The following is a 13,154-nucleotide window of genomic DNA, read 5'->3' on the forward strand; positions in this document are numbered from 1 at the left end:
TGTGTTAGGCAATATGTGACCATTTTGTAGGTATCTCAGTGTGCCTCTAATCATCCCCTGAATGGCCCCCACCCAAACGCCTCACGCTGTGGTTTCAAAATGTCCCATGCTCCCAATGCCCGAGGTATCTGTAGCCCCCCAACAACAATAACAACATTGCATTTTTGAATTACAAGTCTGCTCTCAGGAATCTAAATCCAGAACTATAGAGGTACCGGGCAAGCTGTAGTCACCCCTCTTGTCACCCTTGCTGTAGTCTCCCTTCTTGTCTAACCAGCCCAGCATCTGGAATAAGTTGTAGGCCACTCAACAGTCTCCCATCGGCCTGTATGAGCCATCGCTAACGTCAAATTATTGTGTACACTGTCATTGAAGTGACTACTGACCTGTCAGTTTCTCCTGAGCATTCCCTTAAGCACCCCTAGTAGCTTTCATTTTCTTCTGAGTTCTTCACCAAGGCTTCCTTTATGTTGCTTGACACCCAAAATCTGCAGCTCTGGATGTCTGCAACCAACTTGACTCGTTCCGCCCTTTGCCTGGGATCTTATTGGAGCCAGCACTGCCCCCCCCAGTCTTCTCTGCCTCTGTTTCTGCCTCCTCCACTTTTGATTAGTAGATTGTTTGCCTCAATCCAGGAGGGGGAAGCAACCCCACTCCCAGGCATCCCCAGTCGCATGGAAAAGTTGTATTCAAGGTTGTGTGGAGGTGTTGCTTTACCCCACAGAAATTTTTTCTTTGTTTTTGGATGGCATTGGCATAGTTGGGATACATGGTCTGTGTGTCCGTGACACCTGCAGGATATGGTCCCTGTTGTGGAAGTTGCACGGCAATGCCACTATCGGTTGAGGTGGTTTGTGATTGTTTAATCATCAGCATTTTAGATGCTTTGCCTTTGAGAACCTCCCTGGGGAGCCAGTCCTCCAGAAACAGAGACATGATTGGCCCCTCCTTTAACTCTGGGACTTCCACTATTCTCACATTGGTCCGTCTTGAACACCCTTCTGCGTCTTCGACATTTTCCTAAAGTTGGGCAACTGTTTGTAGAAGGGCCTGGAATTCCACATTGCTGCCCCTAACCCGGGACCCCAGATCTCCCCAGATTTGCTCTGTTCCATCCACTCTCTCCACCAGTTTCTTGTTGTCTGTCCTCAGGAGACCAACATCCAAGGCTAATGCATTTTTCTTGTTTTCTGGGGCTAGTTTGTTGTCCTTAATTACTGGATACTGACTGTGTAATTCTTCAGTCCATTCTCAGGTGGACTACATCCATCCCTGCTATATGGGAGTCTTGGAGGGTCTGACATGGGACCCATATTCCTTGGCTGTGGGGGACATCCTCCCTAGGTCTCGGGGGGCACCCCTTGGTCCTCCATCATTCAGGGTGGGTTGCAGTGTATGGTCTGATGTCTGGTCAGACTCCGTCTTTAGGGCCACCTTCCACAAGGGAAGTGTGGGTCTTCTGCCCCCACCAGGGCCCATTGGGGCCAACCATGTAGCTGCAATGTTTACAGTGCATGCCCCAGCAGGAGTCAACTCACATCCCCTCCCACAGGCACGAGCACCCTCCACCTACCTCTTAGCTCCACATCCCGTCACTGCGTCAGCCTCATCTCCAGCTCTCATGATACCCAGTGTCTCCCCTCTTTTGCATCTCACCTCCTGCTCACAGGCAAGAGGGATACATATGTTGCAGGGGGCTGCTCTGCACTCCCACCAGGTCCCTCAGTACCCCCATGTAGACACCACCTGAGCGGGCCTCATCACAGTGCTCAGAGGTGCCTCTTTATGGTCATCGTTTCTTGTCAACCTCTCTTGGGGTCATTCTTCAGCTGGTCGCACTACAGTGGGGGACCTTCCATGACTTCCCAGAGTCTACTGGGATCCAGCTGGCCCCAACTATTCCTCCTATTGTCTGCATCAAATCCAGGGCCCCACAGGCCCTCAAGCCACCTGGATGTCATTGCACTGTACGCTCAGTCAAAGCCCCAAATCTCAGGGTCCCCCCAGCATCCACTGTCCCGCTAGACCAATCAGGATTCTCTAAGTGGCACCCCACACTTTGTACATTGGTCACCCCCTTTTGTCTTGGTATCTCTCCTGGCTATGTTGGATCCTACTTTTGCTCGTTTCAGCGGCCCCCTCAACTGTGCTTACAGATGCCAGCCACTCTGGGGGCACATTGTGGAGGGGAGCTTGTATATCCAGGATGATGGACCAGGCCATGAACAGAGCTCCTCAAAATGCCTCCTTCTTGACCGCCATCTTAGCAATGCCCCCATTTGCTACTGTTTTGTCACCTTTAGGGCAGTAGTAACCATAGACATGTAATTTGTGAATAACAATGGTCTTATTTATTTGTGGGTGGTTGCTGGTATTAGCATGTTCATTAATAAACTACTCCTTACCTCATCCTTTACCCCTCCTTGCTACTCCCTAAACTACTTCCATTTACCTGCAGCTATTCCCTATTTTTGCACCACTCCCAGATTCCCTGTTACATTAATTACTAAGGGCCAAATTCCGATGTCGGACAGGCTGGAGTCCATCCTACATCGGTTGGGAACTGGAACCGAATGACCTCCTGTCTTCGGTTCCGGTTCCACAAGTAGGGTCGGTCTCAATGCTATTCTTTACAATGGGAACATGCATTCCGAACGGAATTCATGCTTTCATTGCAAAGAGCAGAGGTGCAGTTCATAACTGCACCCCGTGGCAGGCACCTCAAAGTGCCCAACACCGGGTTCAGGGGTCAACATGGGGGCCCCATAAGTGCCCCCTGAGCTGCCATTCGGTGGTCTTGCACCCATGGGGGCCCTGCTGGAGGCCCCCAAAGACAGATTCCCAAAGCCTTTCTGTGTCCAAAAGGCCGGCACAGAAAGGCTGTGGTTATCAGCCATCGTAATCCCTCGTCCGTAAAGAGCTGGCCGAGGGATTACCGAAGGCTTCCGAATGGCAAACGGGCTCTCCGAGTCTATCGGAGGCCATTCGGAAATCCGATTTGAATTCCCTTCCGACCGACCCCATCAAAATGGGTTGGTCGGAAAGGAATCCAACCAGCCGATTATGATGCGATCTGAAGGGCTCCAACCAATGGTTGGAGTCGTTTCAGCCTGCATCATAATTGGGCCCTGTTAGAAATGGGATTTCTGGTTGGCTAGGGCTTGCGCCAAAGCCAGACAGAAACCACCACTCTAGTCAGGGCTGGGGAGTTACACGCCAAAGATAACCCCTGCTCACCCCCCTTGGTAGCTTGGCACGAGCAGTCAGGCTTATCCCTGAGGCGATGTGTAAAGCGTTTGCGCGCGCACCCAGCAACAACACCCAAGGCCCACCACAAAGGAAACTCCACACAAGGTATTCTATAAAAATAGCCTTTGTATTATACACAACACATTAGACAAAAACACACACTCTACAATGTGCCAACAGGCACGGGCAGAATTTACAAGGGATTATATATACAGGGGACAGGGCCACCTGGACCACTGTCAGGAAGTAGCACTTTTTAGAACATAGGAATAATACTGTAGTATAAAATAACATATGTAGCACACAACCAGTAATTACTGGTATCAGGTAAGTACCACCTACGCAACCCTAACCACCTTAGGAAAATATTGCGCAGGGAATCAGGACCTCACTAGCACCACCTGTACTAGGGAGAAAACAACCACCTAAGTATCACAATACCTGTAGGGGTCTAAGCACATAAACACATGATGCATAACATTCAGAGGTGTAAAGCAAAGCACATGACGCATAAACACATTCAGAGGTGCAGGAAAGGAACAATGGCGCAAAAACTCACATTAGCCACTATCTGTGGCAGTCCCTAGGCCAACTGGCCATGAAGGGGCAAAGGCGCCCTGTGTCCAGCCAAGTCAGGGTGCGCCTGCGCAGGCTGCGCCAACCAAGGTGCACAAAGCACAACCTACACGTAGCAGTTGCCCACTAAGTGCTGGGCAACTGGAGAGATGCTGGGGCACCACTGTGCCTTCCTAAATAAATATGGCAGGGGTTGGAGCCTCTCCTGGGCTCTAAGAAAACACTTGTGGCCCCCTGAGCCTCGCAGGCTCTGATCAATATTGTGGGGCAAGGTGGGAGTGGCCCGCTGCCATCTGGGGCCACTCAATCGCCAAGGAAATGCCCCCGTATGCGTTTGGAGCGTGCACTGCGCTCTCCACAACCAATGCGCTGCCGTTGGAGTCCCTCTGGACTCTGAACATAAATATGCCCTCTGCGTTGGAGCCTCGTGGGCTCGACAAAACACAATCCCCACGTTGGAGCGCCTCGCGCTCAAAGACAATCGCTGCCACAGTCGGTGGAGCCTCGGGGCTCTAGTGACCCCAGAAATAATGCCCCCGTTGTGGGAGGGGCCGAGCAACAGGACCAGCGCTGGGCGCTGCCGGGGAGGACCGAACCCAGGGCCCCGTCACACCCCCAGTAGCGGACACTCACCGGGTGAACGCGCAGGTCCCGGCCGACGGCAGCGCTTCGTGGAGTCCCGCTCAGGGACTCGGGAATCCTTCGCCAGCACCGATCCCCGGATCCGCTGGCTTCCTCCGGCGACGCGGGACTCTCCTTTGCAGGCGGAGGCGGGGTAGGCTCCCGCCCTCGTCTTCTGGGTCTCCGTCACAGGAGCGCGGGGTAGGCTCCCGTCCGCTTCCTGTTTGAGGCGAGGCCCCGCCTACGTCCCTCACAGTTTTGCCTGACTTCCTGTGCGTCCCGAACCGGGCTGCAGCGGTGATTTTTCCCGTCACAAGAGGGGTAGGCTCCCTCGTTACAGTGGATGTACGGCGGGGTGGGCACCCGCCGTAAAATAAACAAATAAGCGGGGTGGGCACCCGCCAACGAGCACGGCAAGGTCCCTGGCAGGGTGGGCACCTGCCAGGGGATTTCAGGATTGGCACCGCACGGGGGAAATGCCGGGTGGGCACCGGCTCGCAGCAATAAAGCGCTCCTGGCGCTAGGACAAATAAAAAGCGCTTCCAAGCGCTAAAGGAGAATAAAAGCGCTTCCAAGCGCTTAGGCCTAACAAGCACCACAAAGTCCAGCAAAAGTTCTTCCCTGCAGGCAGCAGGGCAGGGGTGGGGGGCAAGGCTGGACCCAGAGCCAGCTCACTGGGCCTCCAGGCAGGGAGGTAGTCCAAGTGGCGGTCCTCTGGTCCAGCAGCAGCAGCAGCCCCCCTCAGGTAAGATCCTGGCAGAGAACAGTTTCTGTGGGGACACAGCCCCATTTTTATACAGGCAAACCCTTTGTTCTGGGTTCAGGGTGAGGGGGAAAACCAGTCGCAGCTGGTTGGGGAGCACCCTTGATGTGCTCAGCCCCTCACTCTATTCACTGGCAGGGCTAGGGTCGTCAGTCGCACCACAGGGGGCGGGGCCAGCATTGTGTGTGGAAAACCCTGTCCTATTCAGGACCCAGGTATACTCCTCCCACCCATCTAGCTGCTGATCTCCCCATTCACCACTGGGTGACTCATCCTGACTCTGGGGAATCCCTAGCCCGTCACATGACATGACCAGCCAATCACGCGACAGACACACTGCACACAGAAGTGCCCACTTCTAGAAGTGGCACTTCCACACTAGGTACATGCACGCCGCACACATCATCTCGCAGCATTCACTCCCACGAGTCCGCACATACCAAACTCGGGCCTGCACACCCCACGCATCAGGAACTACTAGGGACACATACACTCCTCATGCATTCCTATGGGAGGGCAGGCCTATCTCACCACATGCACTCAGAGCACGCACGCACTTTACCCTGGGACACAGGGAAAGTGCGCAGAGACCAAACAATTACCACACCAAGTCACCAATAAAAAGCCAAAAAGTCCAGGGGTGAACCTGTCAGAAGGGCCAAGTCCAACAGGCCCTTAGTAGGAAACACATGCATGTAAAATATACAACAGTTGGTGGTGGAGATTTTGAACCATAGGTTTTTGACCTGCAATAAGTAGGAAAAAAGGAGTACTACAGTAGTACTATGTTATGTACTACAATGTGCAGTTTATGAATTAGACCACTTGAGAGCCCTTCTCTTTATTTAAATGGGAGCATCATGCTTGAAGAAGGAAGATGGAGGAAGAGTATGACCTGCACAAATTCTTTGCCCCAGGATATTCAGGATGGTACCCCTTTTTTACCGCACACACTCAGGGCACGGACCTAATTTTCTGCAGTGCGGTACAGTACCTTGCACACTCAGGGCTCATACCTCGGTTTCTTCAGTACAGTAAAATATCTTACTCACTCAGGCCAAAGATCTCAGTTTCTGCAGAACTCTACACTACTGTAGACACTCAGGCATAGAACAGTACAGTGCATTGTACACTGAGAGCACAGATGTTAGTGTCTGCAGCACAGTATGCTACTGTGCTCACTCAGGGCACAGGTATTCAATTTACAGATCAAAGGTGCAGACATGTTACTGGAAAGTCATGTATGGAACATATTAAATGGCAATCAAAGACCTCTTTGCATATGTGGTCCGGCTGCATTAAACTTCAGGTCTAAAGATAGACTTGAGATCAAAACTTAGGGGCATATTTACAATGCCCCTGTGGCACATTTACTGAGCTTCACTTTTGTGATACTACTGAGGCGCAGTGTGCCGGCCTATAGCTACAAGGACAAGCAAAGCCACTCTGTGTGGCTTTTCATGGCCATGTCAATATGCATTAAGGCAATGACTTACTCTGCCTGAAAGGGACATTCCATGGGTGTTGTTGTGGGTGTTCCCACGCAACACCCATGGGTTTTGACACTGCCTCAGATTAACAAAATCGCGTAAATCTGGGTCAGTGTCAAAGCTAATGCCTTCCCAAACAGACGTAACGAGGAGAAATGTGTTCATTCTCTTTTTCCCTCTTTCTATGTGTGCTGCAATCCGAAGTATACCTAGAACGAGGGAAATGTCCCCTATGATGTCCCTTCGTGCCCAAAAATATTCATGCCAACAACACAGACATCCTTGCACAATTGTGAAAGGGTGCATGCTTTGGCACTCGGCTGCAGTGTGTGTGCCAGCGCTGACAGAAAGGACAGGAATGCGCTACATCTTGCGGATACAGTGCATTCCTGCTCTTTTCTTTTGATGTGGAGAAGCACAGCTGGAAGTCTTGTGGCGCTGCCCTATGCCACAATATTGTAAATATGTGCCTCAGACTTAGGGTCTTAAGTTAGAATTCAAATGTAAACTTAGACTTAAGGTCTGAACGTAGAATTGAGGTCTAACCTTTGATGTCAGGTCTAAAGATAGACTTCATGTCTAAACTTAGACATCAGGTCAGGTTGAGAATCTGGCCCTCTTCCTCTTTAGTTTACACGAGACTTGTTCCATGCTACTTCAGTAAACCATATCACCATTAGAAGAATAAATTCAGAAAATGCCTCAAGCACCCCCTTCTGAAGAAAAGCTTTCGTGTGCACCAGTCAGAACAGAGTATCCCACCTGTGTGGCAAAGGGACAGTCAACTCACAACATGTGTCAATCCACGATCTTCTGCACTATGGCATTCACACATTATGGGAAGAATTGGTTCTAATTCGACTAGGATAACATATGCTTCCTCAAAAAAGCGGTACAAGCAAGCCTGGCTGAAGACGGCTGAAATGCCAGAAACCGGTCCTAGGAAGCTTGTTGCCGGTCCAGGGAAGACATAGCTTGGCAGTTCGGACTGAACTGTTCCTATGAGGCATAGGGTCAGAGTGATTTGCATATGGCCATGTCTGAATTGGGGTGGCAGAGTGGGCTAGAGAACAGTGATGGATCAAACCCAGATCTGTTGACTGGGTGTGAGTGTTTGATTGGTTCTGATGCTCCGTCCATCACCACCCCCTTTTGTACCGCTTTGTTCGACATAAGTTAGCAGGTTATGCTCAGACGTTGAGTCCCTTGCTCACTTTGCTACTGGATTCAAGCAAGCCTGGCTGAAGACGGCTGAAATGCCAGAAACCGGTCCTAGGATCCTTGTTTCTGGTACAGGGAAGACATGGCTTGGCAGTTCGGGCTGGACTGTTCCCATGAGGCACAGGGTCAGACTGATTTGTATATGGCCATGTCTGAACTGGGGTGGCAGAGTGGGCTAGAGAACGGTGATGGATCAAACCCAGATCTGTTGATTGGGTGTGAGTGTTTGATTGGTTCTGATGCTCCGTCCATCACCACCCCCTTTTGTACAGCTTTGTTCGCCATAAGTTGGCAGGGTATGCTCAGACATTGAGTCCCTTGCTCACTTTGCCACTGGATTCAAGCAAGCCTGGCTGAAGACAGCTGAAATGCCAGAAACCGGTCCTAGGAAGATTGTTTCCGGTCCAGGGAAAGACATGGCTTGGCAGTTCGGGCTGGACTGTTCCCATGAGGCACAGGGTCAGACTGATTTGCATATGGCCATGTCTGAACTGGGGTGGCAGAGTGGGCTAGAGAACGGTGATGGATCAAATCCAGATCTGTTGACTGGGTGTGAGTGTTTTATTGGTTCTGATGCTCCGTCCATCACCACCCCCTTTTGTACCGCTTTGTTCGCCATAAGTTGGCAGGGTATGCTCAGACGTTGAGTCCCTTGCTCACTTTGCCTCTGGATTCAAGCAAGCCTGCCTGAAGATGGGTGAAATGCCAGAAACCGGTCCTAGGAAGCTTGTTTCCGGTCCAGGGAAGACATGGCTTGGCAGTTTGGGCTGTACTGTTCCCATGAAGCACAGGGTCAGACTGATTTGCATATGGCCATGTCTGAACTCGGGTGGTAGAGTGGGCTGGAGAACGGTGATGGTTCAAACCCAGATCTGTTGACTGGGTGTGAGTGTTTGATTGGTTCTGATGCTCCGTCCATCACAACCCACTTTTGTACCGCTTTGTTCGACATAAGTTGGCAGGTTATGCTCAGACGTTTAGTCCCTTGCTCACTTTGCCACTAGATTCAAGCAAGCCTGGCTGAAGATGGCTGAAATGCCTGAAACCGGTCCTAGGAAGCTTGTTTCTGGTACAGGGAAGACATGGCTTGGCAGTTCGGGCTGGACTGTTCCTATGAGGCACAGGGTCAGACTGATTTGTATATGGCCATGTCTGAACTGGGGTGGCAGAGTGGGCTAGAGAACGGTGATGGATCAAACCCAGATCTGTTGGCTGGGTGTGAGTGTTTGATTGGTTCTGATGCTCTGTCCATCACCACCCCCTTTTGTACCGCTTTCTCAAAAAAGCGGCACTTTTTATTCTGAAAAATACTTAATAGGACTGATTCAAATTAGATTTCATCAAGCAACCATGGGGAATATTTACAAGGGGATTGTGCCACTGCAATGTCACTTTTACCAATGTTCTAGTGGTGCATTGCCCTGCATCAGATTTATAAAGTGCTGTTAAGCATTGGCATTGTAAATATGGTACCCTTTTATGCAGGTATCTGCATGAAAGGGGTGTGCAATGGTTGTTGCTGTGGGGTTCCACCGCAACACCCATCTTTTTTTGACGCTGCCCCAGATTTACATGGAGGCGGCGCCATGCAGCAGCAGGCATTAAAATAGCGCAACGAGGAGAAATACTTTTATTTCTCCTTAGCTTTTGCATCCTGCAGCACACATAGAAAGAACAAAATTGCATTATTGATTGCTTATGTCAGAATGTATCAGAGGAAAACTTTGAGGGTGTGATAATTATCCCACAACTCATCATTCCAGGATCGGAATTTAGACCTACACCTGCAATCAGGGTCTACACGAGAGTAGTGGACTCCCGAATCTGAGGTCAAAGCTGCCCAGCTAACCAAGATTCCCACCTCTCTGTAACATTCGCCGAAGACGCTCCCCCGACTTAGGACCAGTGCAAGAGATCTGACAGCAACAGAAGAAAAATAAGAATAACACAAGTCAGTCAAATTACAATCCTGCTAAGGGTTAGAAAGTCCACTTGTGTTTGAGAAGAAAATATTCTCGCAAAAAATCTATGGATTTCATGTGTACATTTCCTCACAGCCTTTTGTTGTTTACAGTATGATATTTATCTATTTCTAGTTCAAAATCTGACAGAGGAAACCTTAATTAGAGAACAGAAGAGCTGTGCGTAGAGGTGTTGGGACGTCAAGATCGTGTCCACACTGCAGAGGAGGGGCCTTGATGTGAATGAGGATTATGTAAAATCAGGAGATTGGATTAAAACATTGAGCAATTCACATAATGTAGCCTAAGGGGCTGCATTTCCAACCCAGCAGCACCAGGGTACATACAATAGGGAGTCTTTTTCCAAGTAGGGGCAAGACTCTGACATTACAGGTGCTGCTAGATGATCCCTTCTCTAAAGATATTCTTTTATTGGCTCCAGACATGCCTCTGTGAACAGGAGCATCTTCCTGTTGCCTATGTGCATGACCCATTGCAGACTAATACATGCATGTATGTAGACAGGATGAGTGTTTCCACACCCTACAGTCAATCACTTGAAAAATATGTTGATATTACTCCTAGGTTTGTGATGGATTTTATAAGATACTCAAGTGCTGTGGGGTGACTCCTGCAAGCTGACAGCTGCTCCTATGTGTGTCCTTCTTGACACCTCAATGGAGATGCCGGGTCAATATGCTTTTTTACTAATGACTTGCAAGGCCCAGTGTGCATGTTCCACAGACAGTACACACGCACACAGGTACACAGAATGACTCTACTGTGTCACATTCCACTCATCTCTCCCTACTTGAAAGCATCTACTGTAATACTGAAAAATGTTCTTTTCCTGCAGATATGGCAAACTGCTTAGCATGCCCTGAAGACCAATGGTCCAATCAGAAGAGAGATGCCTGCATTCCACGCGGTATAGAGTTCCTGGCCTATGGGGATCAACTGGGAGTTGTCTTGACCTCCATTACATGTTTCTTTTCCCTCTTCACTGCTGGAGTGCTGGGAATCTTTATCAAATACAGGAACACACCTCTGGTTAAAGCCAATAACAGGGACCTTAGTTACATCCTCCTCCTCTCCCTCCTGCTGTCCTTCCTCTGCTGTCTTCTGTTCATTGGACGTCCTTCAAAGACTTCCTGTCTCCTCCGGCAAACGGCCTTTGGGATCATTTTCACTATAGCTGTTTCTTCGGTTTTAGCTAAAACTATCACAGTGATCATTGCCTTCAACGCCACAAAGCCGGGCAGCAAGCTCAGAAAGTATGTGGACCCACGAGTTTCCAGCTTTTTGGTGCTCTTCTGCTCACTGGGGGAGGTGGTGATCTGTGTTTTGTGGCTCTTCCTCTCTACCCCATTCCCAGACATTGACACCAGATCAGAAACTGGGAAGATGATCTTACAGTGCAACGAGGGTTCTGTTGTTGCCTTCTATGCTGCGGTTGGTTATATGGGATTCTTGGCTCTTCTGAGTTTTGTAGTTGCCTCCATAGCAAGAAAGTTACCGGCTACTTTCAACGAGGCCCAGTTTATCACCTTCAGCATGCTGGTGTTCTGCAGCGTCTGGGTCTCCTTCATCCCAGCGTACCTGAGCACCAAGGGCAGGTACATGGTGGCCGTGGAGATCTTTGCCATCCTGACTTCCAGTGCTGGACTGCTGGGCTGTATCTTCATCCCCAAAGTCTACATCATCCTCCTTAGGCCTGAGCTCAACACCAAGGAATATCTAATGGGGAGACAAGCGACCCCCTGAGACTTACAGGACTGGGACAGTTGTATCTCACAATACTGAGTGACAAATTATCGTTCTGCAACAATATCAAGTGCAGAATATTGGATAGCACTATATCGTCAAGGTGGGCATATATGTGTGTATTTAGATTTACTATTCTTAACTTCACCTCTATGGGCCTGATTAGGATGGCGGACGGACTCATGTGTAACCCATCCCTGTACTACGTGACAGGCACCATGCACTGCCAGTCACTTGGTACATGGATCTATTGGGGGGCAGCTACATAGGTGCCCCCCACACCCAAAGAAAAGGGCCAGGGGAGTAGGGGGGCCGGCTACAGGCCCACAATGTCCATCCCATCCAGCCTTTCCAGCCATGGATGAACTGTCATGGAAAGGCTGGTGGGGAGGGACCCTCCTAATCCCTACGGCGGTGTCTGGTAGGCAACACCACCATTTTAGGGATTGGGAGGCCCTCCACCGACCGGTGGCCTCAAGGAGCCTGTCGGATGCATGGCAGTTGGTCTTTCTGCCTGCCTGCACCCCTCCCGCCATCAAAATATGGTGGGTGGAAAAGCCACATAGGATGGGGGGGAAACTGCCACCAACAGCCTGTCGTTGGCAGTGTCCCCGCCATCCTAATCAGCCCCTAAGTATCATGACAACATATATATGATCATGGCACATCGGTGTGGAGGTAAAACTATTAAGGGGATTTAAATCACCCTTGCGCCACTCAAGTGGTTGCAAGGGCCACGCAAACCATAGCGAGGATTCATCAAGCCATGCAAGTCCACCTTACATGGCCCTGAATGGCAAGATATATCCAGAGGAACGCATCACAACTCAAATTGATGCACTGCATTTCTCTGCCCTGGGAAGGGGTTCCATGGGTGCATGTGTGGTTGTTCCCAAGTATCCACCCATGGATTCTGAAGCATTCCCAGATTTACAAATACTAGTAGACCTGGGAATATATCAGAACTGCTATTCCTTCCCAGGTGAGGCGTAAGAAGAAGAAATATTTGTATATCTCCCTGTTGCTTCATCTTTAATGCGTGTTGTACTCTGCAGCACACATAGAAAGAGGAAAATGCCTTAGGAGAATGTTTTTGTGCAGGAAGAGTCCCTTCTTGCACAAAAAGAACCTGCTCAACACACAGGCACCCTTGCACCATCAAGCAAGGGCCCCTGCATTGGTGCTAGCCAGAGCATTGTATGCCAGCGCAGGGAAATGACAGGAATGCATCATATATTGTTAAGTATGGCACATTCATGCCCTTTCTCCATCGCACAGTGCAGTGCAGCACTGATATCTTGGCTTACCAATGTACCTACCTTGACATTACAGCTGCAGACGCCGCCCTGACTTGATATTTTTGCAGGCCAATATTCTGCACTCAGTTTTGTGGTAGAAAATCCACTAGAGCGCAACGTACAATGATCAAATAGGTGTCATGTTGTACTGTATTGTCACAGTTCATAATTTACACACAAATAGTTTTATGTTGTACACAGCAACGTTTTA

The 13,154-nt window shown here is 49.8% G+C and overlaps 1 protein-coding gene across 1 annotated transcript in view; it reads left to right on the forward strand.

Moving 5' to 3' along the window:
• LOC146788717 (vomeronasal type-2 receptor 26-like) overlaps nucleotides 1-11,645 on the forward strand; it is a 326,796-nt gene extending 315,151 nt beyond the window's left edge. The window contains exon 5 of the mRNA XM_085630107.1: nucleotides 10,738-11,645. Within this exon, the coding sequence (XP_085486233.1) occupies nucleotides 10,738-11,645 (908 nt within the window). The remainder of the gene's footprint in view (nucleotides 1-10,737) is intronic.
• Nucleotides 11,646-13,154: the final 1,509 nt, after the last annotated feature.

The sequence above is a fragment of the Triturus cristatus genome, chromosome 10 (genome assembly GCF_964204655.1).
Source record: "Triturus cristatus chromosome 10, aTriCri1.1, whole genome shotgun sequence".
NCBI classification, from domain to species: Eukaryota; Metazoa; Chordata; class Amphibia; order Caudata; family Salamandridae; genus Triturus; species Triturus cristatus.